We start from the raw sequence: 14,753 nt of genomic DNA on the forward strand, positions 1-14,753 counted from the left end.
GGGATGCGGCCTTTTCTGGGTTGTAGACTCTCCTATCCTCACACGGTGGCAGGGGCTAAGGATCTCTCTGGGGCCTCTGATGAGGGCACTGGTCCCATCCATGAGGGCCCCACCTTCATGGCCTCATCACTTCCCAAAGGCCCCACCTCCTAACACCATCACTTTGTTGTTGTTTTTTAATTGGAGAGAGAGAAAGCATGAGCTGGAGAGAGGGGCCGAGGGAGAAAGAGAGAGACTTTTAAGGCATAGAGCCCTACGCGGGGCTCAATCCCACAACCCTGGGCATCATGACCTGAGCTGAAATCAAGAGTTGGATGCTCATCTAACAACCACCTAGGTGCTCCACTGAGGCCATCACTTTGGGCGTTAGTTTTCAACATTTGGATGTGGGGAAGACACAAGGATTCAACCTACAGCACTTACTCTGACAAAGCTCTTTGTTTTGCTTTAAAATGCTCCTCTGTCCTTTAACTGTAGAATGACCAGCCATCCTGGTTTTCCAGAACAGAAGGGGTTCCAAGGACAGTTTTGAAACTAAGACAGTCCTGGCAAAGCAGAGGTATAAAAACCAACCAAAAAACCTGTGTTAAGGACTTTTAGGATTTTGAAATCATAGAAAATTTAAACATATACAATTATACCATGGTTCAATCGTAAGCAAAAGTTAATCTCAGCACAATACTTGAATGACATATTTATTCTAAAATGTGTTCCTAATTATTCTAATATAAGGTATTTCATCTGTTATTGATATATAACACATAGAGGAAACTTTACCAAAGACTCAGATCAATGAATTCTCATGAGGTTAAGACACCATGTAATTGCCACCCAAATAAATGGCTTTTAATGTAAAAAAAGCCCACATCCAACTACAGAAGAATTTTCTTTTTGTTCTCTGAGACAGCAGTTCCCTACATCTGGAGTCTGTATGTTCCTTGAGCTACCTAAACTGATGCCCGCGAATAGCTACCAGAATGCCACGTATACCGTCAAAAGAACATAATCCAACTCCTGGGGATCCTTGCAAATTATAAACTGTTTCTCAGTGATGGGAATTTTTATATTAATTAGCAATTAATGTTTACAAGTGTTTTGGTAGCATGAAATACTTTTGGTAAAAAAACAAGAGTGTATTTATGACTGTGTACATGTTTCCTTTCTTTTGGAAACTACTACTATGGGTTTTCTTGGCTGCATCAGCTGGTCTTGATTCCAATTTGCGTGAGGTTAAAGATAAATGTAGGTGGAAAGCCCTACATTACCAGCGATGCGGCTTTGTAAATGTTGCCAAAATGATGGTAGCAGCTACACTGTGCAAATCTTATTTTTTAGATGATTACTTTTTAAATAGCTAAAAAAACTGAGGCCATCTGACTGATGTATATAGCAGGCTAAGGGGAGCCCTGGAGGTCCTGTGTGGGCACAGACCAATTAAGTTGAGCACTCAGTGAAATTGCTTTCTCAGCCAGGATGGAGAATGATTGATCACAAGTCAGACCGTACACATGTCAGGCTGAAAGAGTTTACAGGTAAATTTGGCCCAAGGCCATTGCCACTTCATTTCACTGGCTGAAACACTTCAAGTGGTCAAGTGAGTGGGGGGAAAGCCACTTAATTCTTTGCGCAATGAGATCCTCCGGCGGGGTCTTGCGTTGGTTTCCACTTACGGTATGGAGGTAAGAAAGACCAATTTCTGGTCTTCATATGCAATGATGGGGGCTGGGAAGTCTGTCTATAAACAAGTGGTTCTCAACCCCAGGAAACGTTGGAAATTGCTGGGGAGTTAAAAAAAAAAACAAAAAAAGATCCAGATCCTCAGGACACACCCAAGACCAAACACTCCGAATTTTCTGGAAGTGGAGCCCAGGCATCAAGCACGTTTTATCAGGTAATTCTACTCGCAGCTATGATAGACGACGCTGGGCAAAGAGTTCGAATCGGTAGCAAAGCCTCCTCCCTCTGCGGGAGGTTTCCGAGACCAAACTTCCAGGAGGGTTGGGGTAATTTCAGCTTGCAGGTCCGGACATCAGCGGCAGGACTTGGACTACGGCGCTCACCTAGCACAGCACCAGTTTATTAATAGGCATTCTCACGCACGTCTCCCTTGGAGAGCCACCCCCCCGCCCCGTGAGCCGGAAATCTACGATCAAGGACAAGGGGCCGAAAAACTCTTGACCACCCCACTCCCGACCGCGGACGTCTCCACTGCGTACGGAGATCAAGAGCCCAAGGCGCATGCGCGAGCAAGACCCAGGGCTGAGGCATGGGGGGCGGCGCTGAGGCGCCTGCGCGGCCGCGGGGGCGGTGCTTCCGGTCGGCGGAGGCGGGGCCCGGCGCACGCCGGGGGCGGAACCTGGACCGCGACCCCGACCTCGACCCGGGCCGCGACCCCCACCCGGGCCCACCGGAATGGCCCGGCACGTGTTCCTCACGGGGCCCCCAGGTAACCCCGCCCGGGTCTCCGCTTTTGGGCGGGGGGGGCAGCCGGGGTAGGCGGGAGGTGGGGGGCGTCCCCGTGTACTTGGGAAGGGGCGGCAGGCTCCAGGGTTCTGGCAGCTGGTCCCTAAAGTCCCCAGTGAATGTTACGGGCTCCGTGACCCCTTCCCAGAGAACGTGATTTTAAGTACAAAAGACAGGGCTAGAAATGAGGCCACGGCTGGTAAGAAAAAGAGCTGTGGTTTGGTAGTATGTGGGCTTCTTTACGAAGGCATTAAAGGGGGGCAGGAGGGGGTCCCACGGCAGCAAGTGTCAGGGCGCAGTTTTGAGCTCAGTGATGCGCGCACACGGTATTGCAGGATGCCCGCCGCGGCCGTGATTGACGGGAAGGTGCCCGGTTTCTGTGGATGGTCACACGTGCCGCCGCTACGGTGGCTCTGGCCTACCATTCGTAATGAGAGGAAGCGCGGGGTTTTCACCTGAACGGTAGTGAAACTGAAGATGAGACTTCCCACTCCCCAGTTGCCTGCAAGGGTGAGGCCGGGGGACGAGAAGCCTCGGTGCCTCCAGGAAGCCCCTCCCAGATCCTGTGTCTGTGGCTTTGGGCACATCCCTCAACCCTACGGGATCCCGATGGGAGAGTGCGTTCACGTGAAGCTGGAGGAGACGCTTTTTAAACCCAAGGCCCCACGCGTGCATCCGGCGTGACTCAGGAAGGTGGTGGCAGCATCAGATGGGCCAAGGCAGAAAGATGGGTTGATTGGAGCAGAGAAAGTGATTTATTTCGTCAGCTCCTTTGCAAGGTGTGCCTAGTGTTTAAGTGAACTGAGAGCTCAGGTATCAAAGATTGTCATTCTGGGCCTAGAACCCTCTTTCGCTTTATTTTAGTGGTTATGTGTTGCCCAAGTAGCAAAGGGCATACTTAGTATTGTGGACTCCGGAATGTTCTTTTTACCAGGCAGTAGAGGCGCTGTGAGGAGACCGGTTTGAGAGATTTCTAACATCCAGAGTACTCCCTAATACTGCAAAAGACCGTCTTCTGAAAATTGAGTCGTCAGTCCTTTATTTGAACCTGGGAATGCTGTTCTCTCAGCAGGCTGGCCTCAAGACATCTATGTGTTTCATAACAGAAGTGATCTGTTGTTGTTGTGATAGGATCTGCCTGGCTCCTGGAGGTGGCTGGGGACAGAGAGGTGGGCCAGATCAATGCTGGTTCTTCTTCCTGTCCCCTTTTTTTTAATAAAAGTTCCATGTACACACAGTTGAAAGACAAATGATTCTACAAGATAGCTTGCCTAAGCCTGTCCTAAAAACCGCTCACCTTCTCTTTCTCTCCATCTTCCTAATGCAGTTATAGTGTAATTTTGATTAGCCCAGTACAGGTAAAAAGTAATCACAGAAGAGCCATGTAGTTAGTAATCTATAATTTTCTTTTCCTTTTACATACAAGTCCTCCCCCCCCCACCCCCTGCTTTGGAGTTACTGTCTGTTTTTTGTCATAGTTTCTTTCTCTCATCAACTTAGTCTCAAACTCTGCCTGCTATCTAAATCTAGTCTACATATTCAGATCATCAGGTAATGTGTCTTTTCAAAGAGGTCACTTTTTGTTGTATATGCTCAGTGCTCTGCTTGCGTCTCCTTGACACTTAATGTTTTTCCCAGCTGTCCAACCTGTGACCCATCTTAGAGGGCTTTCTCTGATTCTCTGATTCTCTGATTTCTCTAGATTCTGTACCTGTGTGCAGAGCAGGCCTGACGGGCCAGGGAATTCCTGTCCCCCAGGAGCAGCCTCCAACCCATGAGAGACAGGAGTCGGTGGATAAACTCTCTACTTCCTCAGCCCTCAGGCAGGAAAACTGAGTCACGTGCCCAAAACTGTCTCCCAGAGTTCCCCAGTGGGATTAGCTATCCACGGAGGTAACTTGCGTGATAATGCAGTTACTTCCCTTGGAGTCTTGGGGGTCACTTTCCAAATTAAACCTCCTGCCCTTGAATCTTTTATCTCAGGGTCAGCTTTATGAGAGAAGTAGAACCAAAAGGTTTCTGGAGCTTTCTGACCTGCCCTTCTTGCCTGTGTGTGATATGGAGCCGTCATTTTGGGGTCTCCTTCAGCATAGGTTACCTCTTTGTGTAGACAGCTCTAGGGTAGTAGCTTAATTGATGGAGATGAAAAATTAACTGAAAGATGATTTTTTAGAGCTGATCAGGAAGGGGCTTGAGCCAGCACCGGTGTTCTGCCCAACATGCAGGACACAAAGCGTCCCCTTTTATCACAGCTGCCCCACGTTATCTTCTTCAAAATGCAGTATTTTTTTTTCTTACGTTAAGAGTAATACCCACTTACTATTAGACCAGAAAAAAAAAAAAATCAAAGTTTTAGAGAAGAAAGTGACAATCACATGGAATTACAACACACAGAAATAAGTGCTGTAAACTTTTCCATTTCTGTCTCAACATTTCCTGTAGATACATACACTTCACTTTAAAAAAAAAAAAAAAGCATAATAGGATAATGCTATATATATATGCCTGCTGTGCCTTAACCTGCTTTTTCTCTGTTTATCACTGCCATATTGCGGTCTGTTTTCTGTGCTAATAAAGATAGGTAAACAGTATTCTCTGTAAGGCCCGTATGGCATTCCTGCATATTTATATGTCGTTATATACATGATACCGCAATTCACCACTCCCTTACTGTTCACCATATAGGTTGCTCTCTATATTTTGCTATTATCATGAAAACTGACGTAAAACCCCTATTCCACGTATCTTTGTACTGTCGTCAGACTCTTGCTGAAGGTGAATTCCTAGACACAGAATTGCTGTGTGCTGCGGAAGGCACGTTGAAGTCGCCCTTCAGAAAAGTACCAGCTTACATATCCACCAATGCCACTGGCCCGTATTAAACAGGCTCTGCCGGGACTTTGCTAAACAGCAGGTACTGGGACACAGAGCTGGGATGAAAACCCTACACGGTTCTCTTCCAGCCCCAGTGAGCACGTGGCTGGGATCCCCTTGGGTTGGTGTTCACGGGCCAGAAGGCCAGCCGCCATCGTTTGTTAGTGTGAATTAGGAGGAGAGGTTTATTAAGTAACAGTTCATGGTTTATCTCATACAAGCTTAAAAGGTTTCTTGGGGAACCCTGATGACTCTGAGGAGGCAGCCATAGAAATAATACGACTTTACAACCCTGTGGTATCTCAAAATAGTCTATTGCAGGCTTGTCGGAGGATTCCCATTTTTCCCATTTTTGATAACCGTGATGCCATTGACTTAGATGTCTATGGAGCAAGTCATGGATACACACAAAGGCCCCTGTTAAATTATATGGTCCTTACTAATAGTGCCTGGCTCCACGGTGTCGGTGATTCCCTGTTGGTACCTGTAAACGCACCCGAGTAGTTAACAGGCCAGGTGGATGGGGGTGGAGGTGATAGGTTGTAAGTGGGGAAGGCGTTGGGGGGCAAGCCAGAGGAACCGTGAGAACAGCGGAGGAGGTCACAGAAGGGGCTGCCGACCCAATCGGATTGCTCTTGTGAGAAAGTTTAAAGATTGCCATTTCTGGTGGTGTTAGTGGTATTGAAGGGACGCTCTTCTGGGAGACACAGCAATGTTAAGTCCATGGAGGAGTGACGGGATTTTCGCGGGTAAGCGTAGGTCCAGAGTGTTGGGAAGGTTGAAATCCTAGTTTAAAGTGCCCAGCCTTTGACCCAAGCATGACCAGTTTTGCGTCCTGGTGAGAGCGTGGCCACCCAAGGAAGAGAGTAAACTTAGTTCCAGAAGCTTGTCTCAGAGGGTGCGGATGGCACTCGGCTGTCACCGGTAAGCCGCTCAGTTGGTTCTGGGATGGTGTGTGTGACAAAATTAATAATGTTTCAGAATTTCAAAATAAAACTTTAAGATCCCATTCATATTTTTAGTATGCTTGAAACTGAAAAGTTTTAACACCTGGAACAATCAAAATGAAAGTGAATTAATATTCATAAAATTCCTTTGCAGCCCATTTCTCTCCCCCACTGTGATTGCTCTCAGGCCCTGCGTGCTGTTCCCTCCAGCAAGGGGGTGGTTCCTAATGGATTTTTTGTTGTTTTTTTGTTTTTCTTTCAGGAGTTGGGAAAACAACATTGATCCAGAAAGCCAGTGAGGTTTTAAAATCCTCTGGTGTGCCTATTGATGGATTTTACACAGAAGAAGTCAGACAGGCAGGGAGAAGAATAGGATTCGACGTTGTCACCTTATCCGGCACGCGGGGAGTTTTGTCTAGAATTGGGTACTGACATTTCATTTCTATGATGTTTTATTCTCCCTGGGCACAGGATCAAGCCAAATAATCTCTGATCCCTATCTTGAAGAATCTTGGGCCGTTGCGGATTTCTCAAAGAAAGAAAACAGACTTTGAAACCACGATATGAAAAACAAAGTACAAAGATAGCATATTTCACTTAAAACTTACTCCACTGAGTACTAAATTTTTATCATTTTGTAATTCGTCATCCTGTTTCTTGTGCTACTTTTCCAAGATAGTTGGGGCGCTGCCTCCCTGTAGCTTGGGGATCGGCACCCCCAGGGGTAACTTCCAGGGCCGGTGGCGGTGGCGTGGTGGGCATACTTGTTGGAAACCCTGTTCTCAGGAGACGGCACGGCATCAGGTTAGCTTTGCATACTACCGCGTTTTGTGTAGGTGATGTCTCAGGGTGATTTAGCATATGTCGAAGGGCCAGAGGCTCAGTGGCCATAGCTGCAAACCAGAAATCAATACAGGGGTCTTTTCAACAAATGCACTGTTTCTTTATTCAGCTCAGAGCCTCCACCTGGAAAACGCGAGTGCCGAGTTGGGCAGTACGTGGTGGATCTGACTTCCTTCGAGCAGTTGGCACTTCCGGTCTTGAGGAACGTAAGTGTGTGATTTCTGCTTCTTGAGCCCATCTCTTCTTCGTGCTCCTGGGAACAGAGTGGTTTTGCTCCTAAGGAGCGGCCAGTTTTGCATCTTACAGTTTAAAAGTTTTCAGGTGACTGAGCTGTAAAGAAGATATGCACCGTAATTTGATGTCACTATGAACTACAAATAAATTCCTCCTCACCCAAATTTAGCCCATGGAAATATTTTATACTGGGAGAACTCTGGTGCCCAGCTCCCAAGGCTCCCAAGGTTAAGTTTTTCCTTTGCCTTCCTCCTATTTATATCTTAACCCTGTTAAGATTTAGGAATGTTAACCCTTAACATTTAGGAAGGGAAGATGTCATTACAGAAATATTACCAAATTACACGTCTTCCTCGGCTTACGAGGGCATTACCTCCTGATAAACCCATCATAAGTTGAAAGTATGGTAAGTGGAAAACACATGTAATACATCTAACCTACTAACCAGCTGACCTTAAACATGTTCAGAACTCTTCACCTCAGCCTACGGTTGGCAAGAACAGGTAACACAAAGCCTATTTTGTAATAAAATGTTGAATATCTCATGTAATATGTTGAATATTGTACAGAAAGGGAAATACATAATGGCTGTGTGGGTGCAGAATGGTTGTCAGTGTATTGGTTGTTTACCTTCATGAGCCTGTGGTTGCCTGGGGGGTGGGACTGGCTTCTCCTGCCCAGCATCGGGAGAGAGGATCCTGCATGCCACCGCTGGCCCAGGAAAAAGTCAGAATTTAAAAGTTGACCTCTGGGGGCGCCTGGGTGGCTCAGCCAGTTAAAGCATCTTACTTTGGATTTCAGCTCAGGTCATTATTTCACAGTTGTGACATCAGGCCCCGCATTGGGCTCTGCCAGGCATGGACCCTGCTCGGGATTCTCTCTCTCCTTCTCCCTCTGGTCCTCCCCAGCTTGGTGCACAGGTGCTCGCTATCTGTCAAAAAATCCCATTTTTTTGACCTATGGTTTCTGGTGCATCCATATTGCTTTCACACCACCATAAAGTTGGAAAATCATAAGTTGAACCATCGTAAGTCCGGGACCATCTGTGATATACCGTATATCACTGTATTATCTGTTTTTTATTTTGTTTTGTTTTGTTTTTTTGTTTTTGTTTTTTAAACAGCGTATTGAGATATAATTCATATACCATACACTTCACTCATTTAAAATATACAATTCACGGGGCGCCTGGGTGGCTCAGTCAGTTAAACATCCGACTTCGGCTCAGGTCATGATCTTGTGGTCCGTGGGTTCATGCCCCATGTTGGGCTCTGTGCTGACAGCTCAGAGTCTGGAGCCTGCTTCGGATTCTGTGTCTCCCTCTTTCTCTGCCTCTCCTCTGCTTGTGCTGTCTCTCTCTCTCTCTCTCAAAAATAAACATTAAAATAAAAAAAAAGAAAGGAAATAAAATACACAATTCATCTTTTTCTAGTATATTCATACGATCGTGCAGCCAGTCATCACAATCTAATTTTAGAACATTTCCATCGTTTCAGAAGGAAACCCCACACCCATTAAGCAGTCATTCTTCATTCCTGTGTCTCTCCCAGCCCCTGGCAACCCCTGCCCTACCTTTCTTTGCCTGTCAGTTTGCCTGTTCTGGGCATTTCGTGAGAAGGGAATCCTATAATATGTGGTGTTTTGTAACTAGCTTATTTAACTTAGCATAATGTTTTCAAGGTTTATCCACACTGTAGCACATCTCGTTCCTTTTCATGGTCAAATAATAGTCCATTATGTGGATATACCACATTCGGTTGATCTACCCATCTGTTGATGCTTCCACTTTTTGGTTATTGTGAATAATGCTGCTCTGAACATTCGTGTACAAGTGTTTGGGTAGATGTCTGTTTTCACTTCTCTTGGGCACACACTTAGGACTGGAGATGCCAGGTCAGGTGGTAATTCTGTATAAATCTTTTTGAGGAATTATCAGACTTTTCCTGGCCAGCTTCACATTTCCACCAGCAGTGGGTGAGGATTCCAGTTTCTTCACATCTTTGTCAGCACCAGATATGGTCTTTTTTAATTTCATCCATTCTAGTAGGTGTGAAGTGTTGTCATATTGTGATTTTGATTTGTATTTCCCTGATGACTAGTGATGATGAGCATCTTTTCATGTCCTTATTGGCCATCTGTGTATCTTTTTTTTTTTGAGATATGTTTATTCATTTGCTTTGCCCATTTGTAAATTGGCTTAGTTCTCTTTTTACTACTGAGTTGGGCGATTTTTTTTTTTTTAAGTTTATTTTGAGAGAGAGAGCATGCACACATGTTAGGGAGAGGCAGAGAGAGAATCCCAAGCAGGCTCCACACTGTCAGCAGAGAGCCTGACTCAGGGCTCAAACTCACAAACCATTAGATCATGACCTGAGCCGACAGAGCCACCCAGGCGCCCCTAAGATTTTTAAAAAAATTTTTTTAAGTGTTTATTTATTTCTGAGAGAGAGAGAGAGACAGAGCACAAGTGGGGGAGGGGCAGAGAGAAGGGGAGACACAGAATCTGAAGCAGGCTCCGGGCTCTGAGCTGCCAGCACAGAGCTCGACGTGGTGCTTGAACTCACGAGCAGCGAGACCATGACCTGAGCTGAAGTCGGACTTCCACTCAACCAGCTGAGCCACCCAGGCGCCCCTAAGATTTTTTTATAAGTTCTGGATACCAGTCTGTTATCAGTTATATGATTTGCAAGTATATTCTTTCATTCTGTAGATATCTTCCCTTTCTTTATGGTGTCATTTGAAATATGAATGTTTTTGAGAAGTCCAGTTTATCTGTTTTTCTTACGTTGTATGTGCTTTTGGTATTGTAGCAAAGAAGACTTTGCCTGACATAATTTCGTCAAGTTTAACTCCTATGTGTTCTTCTAGGAGTTCTGTAGTTTTACTGTTACATACAGGCGTGTAGTCCAAAGTAATTTTTGTATATGGTGTTATCCAAATTCCTCCTTTTGCATATAAATATCCAGTCGTTTCAGTACCATTTGTTGAAGACTGTTCTCTTTCCATTTAATTGTCTTGACACTCTTGTTGAAGTCAGTTGACCATGAATGTAGGGATTAACCTTGGACTCCAAATTCGATTCCGTTTATCCTTATGTCAGTTCTGTCTCTTCTTAGGTCAGGAGTACTCTGTCTTACTGAAGTTTGGATTTTGATCGGGTTGTATTGAATCTGTAGATGAATTTGGGGAGTATTGCCACCTTAATAATATTAAGTCTTTTGATCCATCCACATGAGATCTCTTTCCATTTACCTATATTGTTTTGTAGTTTCTAGCCTACATGTCTTATACTTCTTTTTTAAAAATTTTATATCTTAGTATTTTACACTTTGGGGTGCTATTGTAAATGGAACTGTTTTCTTAATTTCATTTTTGGAATTATCGTTACTAATGTATAGAAGTACAAGTGATTTTCATTTATTGATCGGTTTTGTATCCTGTCACCTTGCTGAATTTGTTTATTGGTTCTGAGTTTTCCAGTGAATTCCTTAGAATTTTCTTTGTGGAAAATCATGTCATCTACAAATAGAGATGGTTTTACTTTTTCATTTCTACTTTGGATGCCTTTTATTTCATTTTCTTGCCTAATTGCCCTGGTTAGAACCTTCAGTTCACTGTTGAATGGGACATACTCATCTTGTTCCTGATTGTAGGGAGAAAGCATTTAATCTTTTATCATAAAGTATGATGTTGTCTGTGGGTTACTTGTAGGTGGCCATTACCGGGTTGAGGAAGTCCCTTTTTATTCCTAGTTTGTCGAGCGTTTTACAACGAAGAAGTGTTGGGTTTTGTCAGATCCTTTTTCTGCGTCTACAGAGGTGATGATGTGGTTTTTATCCTTTATCGTATTAATAGAGTGTATTATGTTAATTGATTTTTGAATGTTAAACCAGCCTTGGTTCTTGAAATAAATCCCTCTTGGTCATGATGTGTGATTGTTTTTATATGTTGATGGATTCAAAAGGATTATATGCAAATCCTTTTATATGTTGCTGGATTTTTATATGTTTGCAAATATTTTGTTGACGGTTTCCATGTCTGTATTCATTAGGGGTGTGGTCTGTAGCTTTCTTGTGATATCTTTGTCTGAGTTTGGTATCAGAATAATACTGACCTCAGAATAAGTTGGGACGTGTTCCTTCCTCTTCTGAGTTTTAGAAGAGTTTGTGAAATATTGGTATTAATTTTTTCTTTGGATGTTTGATATACTTTACCAGTGAAGCCCTGTGGCCTGGGCTTTTCTTCAGGGGAAGCTCTTTAATTACGAATTCAGTCTCTACTTGTATAGAGGTGCTGAGTTTTTATTTCTTGTTGAGTCAGTTGTGGTAATCTGTGTCATTTAGTAACTTGTTTTGCTTACCTAATTTGTGGGCATACAGTTGTTCGTATATTCCCTTATAATCTTATTTATTTTGTGAGATCAGTGTGTTTTCCCTTCTCTTCACGCCTTATGTTAGTTATTTAAGTTCCCTCGCGCCCCCCCCCCCCTCCTTTTTTTTTTTGGCCAGGAAAAGATTTGTCAATTTAGTCAAACCAATTTTTGCCTTTGGAGTATATATTACTTTTTAAAATTCATTCATCAAATATTTATCAAATCCTAGGTATACACTTGTGAACAAAACAGACATGTTTTCTCCTTTCTCCAGACTCAGTCGAGTGGGAAGTGTAGACATTGAACAAGCAAGTGGACAGTTGTCATAAACACCGTGAAGGTGACAAGTGGGGTGCTGTGAGAGGTGCCAGGAGCTGACTAGATCAGGTGACCAGGATGGAGCTCTGGGGAGGTGATGTGTAACTGAAATGGAAGATGGGGAGGCACCGTTACTTCAGAGGGAGACTACAGGCCCGTTGGGGGGGCGGGGTGGGAGGTTCTATGGAGAATACTACAGATGATGGAAAGAGATAAACTGAGGCCCCACTGCCCTGGGGTGGGAGTAGGTAAAGAAGAAGGTGTGGTTGGTAAGGGGTGGGGGGTGGGTCCACACGATCAGGGCCTAGTAGACTGTGAGTTTCATTTAATTTGTGATAGACTTACTGCTTTGATGTACTTTTACGGAAATTGGATTGTGCAGACTTGGGCTCCCGAGGCAGGTCTGAACCTTCCAGAGGCATCTGTTATGCCAGCAGTAGAATCCAGGGTCTTTCGCTTGGCCTGGTGGGCTTTTTGCCATCTGGCCCACTAACCTCCGACCTCCTGTCACCGTTCCCCAGCCACGTGTCCCCCACACGTGCTGGGGCCGGTGCCATGCCAGCCTTTGGCTCTCAGCCCTGGCGGTTTTCTTTGGTTGGTGCACTCTTCTCTTTGCCTGTCTGCTCTGTTTTGACATTTGGGGCTTGGCTAAAATGTGCAGTTGGGGGCTTTGGTAGTTGGCCGAGGCTGCTGAAAATTTTAACTCTAGCCTGCGGAGGGTAGTTCTGATTTCAGAGGGTTGGTGGGGTCCTGCGCTCTGGTTTGCTAGGGGGCTGCTGCTCCTCAGGACCCGCCTTCTCCTGGGCTTCCCCCCCCTCGCTGGCTCCCCTCACCTCCTGCCTTTTGGAACCTTCCCTCGGTCCTGTCCTGGGTCTGTTGTGGCCACTGTGTTGGTGGGAGCAGTCAGAGAACAGGATATTTTTCTCTCTAGTTCTTTTCCCACCAGATGCATACCCTCTACTTAAATGATCAAAGGGCAAGTGACGCACTTCAAATGAAATTCCTGTTGAAGACTCTGGCTTTGGGCACTGGATCAATACAGAGAATTGATTTTTACTTAACCTTGCTTAGAACAGACTGAATCCTGGGAGAGCGGTGCGCACATACGTGCTTGGCGTCTGTCTGCAAGATTATATAAGAAGTCATACGCTGACTGGAGTAAGAGCTTGAGTCTCTCTTTTTTAATTAAAAAACAAAGGAAAGCAGACATCTCCCAATTTTTGATACTTTGATTACCAAACCCAGACATCTTTGTTTTGGGAAGACTTCCCAGGCTGCAGGTTCTTACCTAGTCGAGGTCACAGATTTTTTTTTTTCTGAAGTACAGATTTTTCTCCCATCTCATATATATGTTTTGTTGGGATGAAGAAAGAAAAAGGAATTAGTGTTTTGCCTTCAGACTTAAAAAAAAGAATGAAAGATGGGGCACCTGGGTGGCTCAGTCGGTTGAGCTTCCAACTTCGGCTCAGGTCATGATCTCACGGTCTGTAAGTTCGAGCCCCGCGTCGGGCTCTGTGCTGACAGCTCGGAGCCTGGAGCCTGTTTCGGATTCTGTGTCTCCCTCTCTCTCTGACCCTCCCCCATTCATGCTCTGTCTCTCTCTGTCTCAAAAAAAAAAAAGAACAAAAGAAAAAAAGTACAAAGGTAATTACACAACAGAAATAAGAATATAAAGAGATAGTATGGGCAACTAACATAACCTGAAAGCTTTAGAAAGCACATTTAGGCAGGTGGAAACCTTGATATAGATAGCCCGTTAGTTTATAGTGCCCGGGATGTCAGAAAACACTAAGTCTCACTGTACATTAAGAATTATCTATGAAGTGCCTCCTACATGTAAGAAATTTCACTATGGATGACAAATATTTTTGAGTTGTGTCTAATAAAAAACATAAGGGAAATAATCCTCGGGGCTGGTAGGGGTGTGCCTGCTCTGAGCAGGGAGGTAAAAACCGAGCTGGAGCCTAGGAGCTGCTGGAGGCCGGGGCAGGGCTGGAGGGGGAGGCACAGATGTGACCCCGGCCCCGGCTTGCTTCATTTCCTTAGGCCGGAGTGGAGACTGATGGACTCTCATGGGCACACGTGGTTAATAAAGGAGAATACAGTAAGACCGGGAAACACTGTAGACTCAGTAAGGGTTTTAAAAAGTCCTATGTAGGGTTGAATATCGTTGATTCTTTTTGTCATTCCACTGGTGACTTCTTTCCCTTATTTGACCATGTTTATTGTTTTCCTGAGTTTTAACGTTCTCCCTACTCAAGCTAGCAGATTTGTAAAAAATATGAAACAGAAATGAAGAAGGGGCACCTGGTTGGCTCGGTCAGTTAAGCGTCTCTTTAGTTCAGCTGGGGTCATGATCTCATGGTTGGTTAGTTCGAGCCCCGCATTGGGCTCGGGGCTTACAGCACAGTGCCTGCTTGGGATTCTTTCTCTCCCTGTCTCTCTGCCCCTCCCCTGCTTGCACGGTCGCGCTCTCTCGCTCTCTCTCAAAAAATAAGTAAAAATAAACCTAAAAAGGGGCGCCTGGGTGGCTCAGTCGGTTGAGCGTTCAACTTCAGTTCAGGTCATGATCTCACAGCTTGTGGGTTCGAGCCCCGTGTCAGGCTCTGTGCTGACAGCTCAGAGCCCGGAGCCTGCTTCAGAATCTATGGCTCCCTCTCTTACTCTTTGTCCCTCCCGTGCTCATGCTCTGTCTCTCTCAA

The 14,753-nt window shown here is 45.1% G+C and overlaps 1 protein-coding gene across 5 annotated transcripts in view; it reads left to right on the top strand.

Moving 5' to 3' along the window:
- Positions 1–2,298: 2,298 nt before the first annotated feature.
- NTPCR (nucleoside-triphosphatase, cancer-related) overlaps positions 2,299–14,753 on the top strand; it is a 37,303-nt gene continuing 24,848 nt past the window's right edge. For 2 of the 5 annotated variants that reach the window (XR_008425026.1, XM_053910191.1), the window contains exons 1-3: positions 2,302–2,446; positions 6,547–6,709; positions 7,237–7,333. Coding sequence is in view for 4 of the 5 variants with exons in the window: in XM_053910191.1 (XP_053766166.1) it covers positions 2,413–2,446; positions 6,547–6,709; positions 7,237–7,333 (294 nt within the window). In the remaining variant the exon portion in view is untranslated. Of the gene's footprint in view, positions 2,447–6,546; positions 6,710–7,236; positions 7,334–14,753 lie in introns of all 5 variants that reach the window. The other 3 variants (XM_019418995.2, XM_053910192.1, XM_019418998.2) reach the window with 3 other exon arrangements.

The sequence above is a fragment of the Panthera pardus genome, unplaced genomic scaffold, assembly GCF_024362965.1.
Source record: "Panthera pardus isolate Hobbes unplaced genomic scaffold, ASM2436296v1 HiC_scaffold_22, whole genome shotgun sequence".
Taxonomy (NCBI): domain Eukaryota; kingdom Metazoa; phylum Chordata; class Mammalia; order Carnivora; family Felidae; genus Panthera; species Panthera pardus.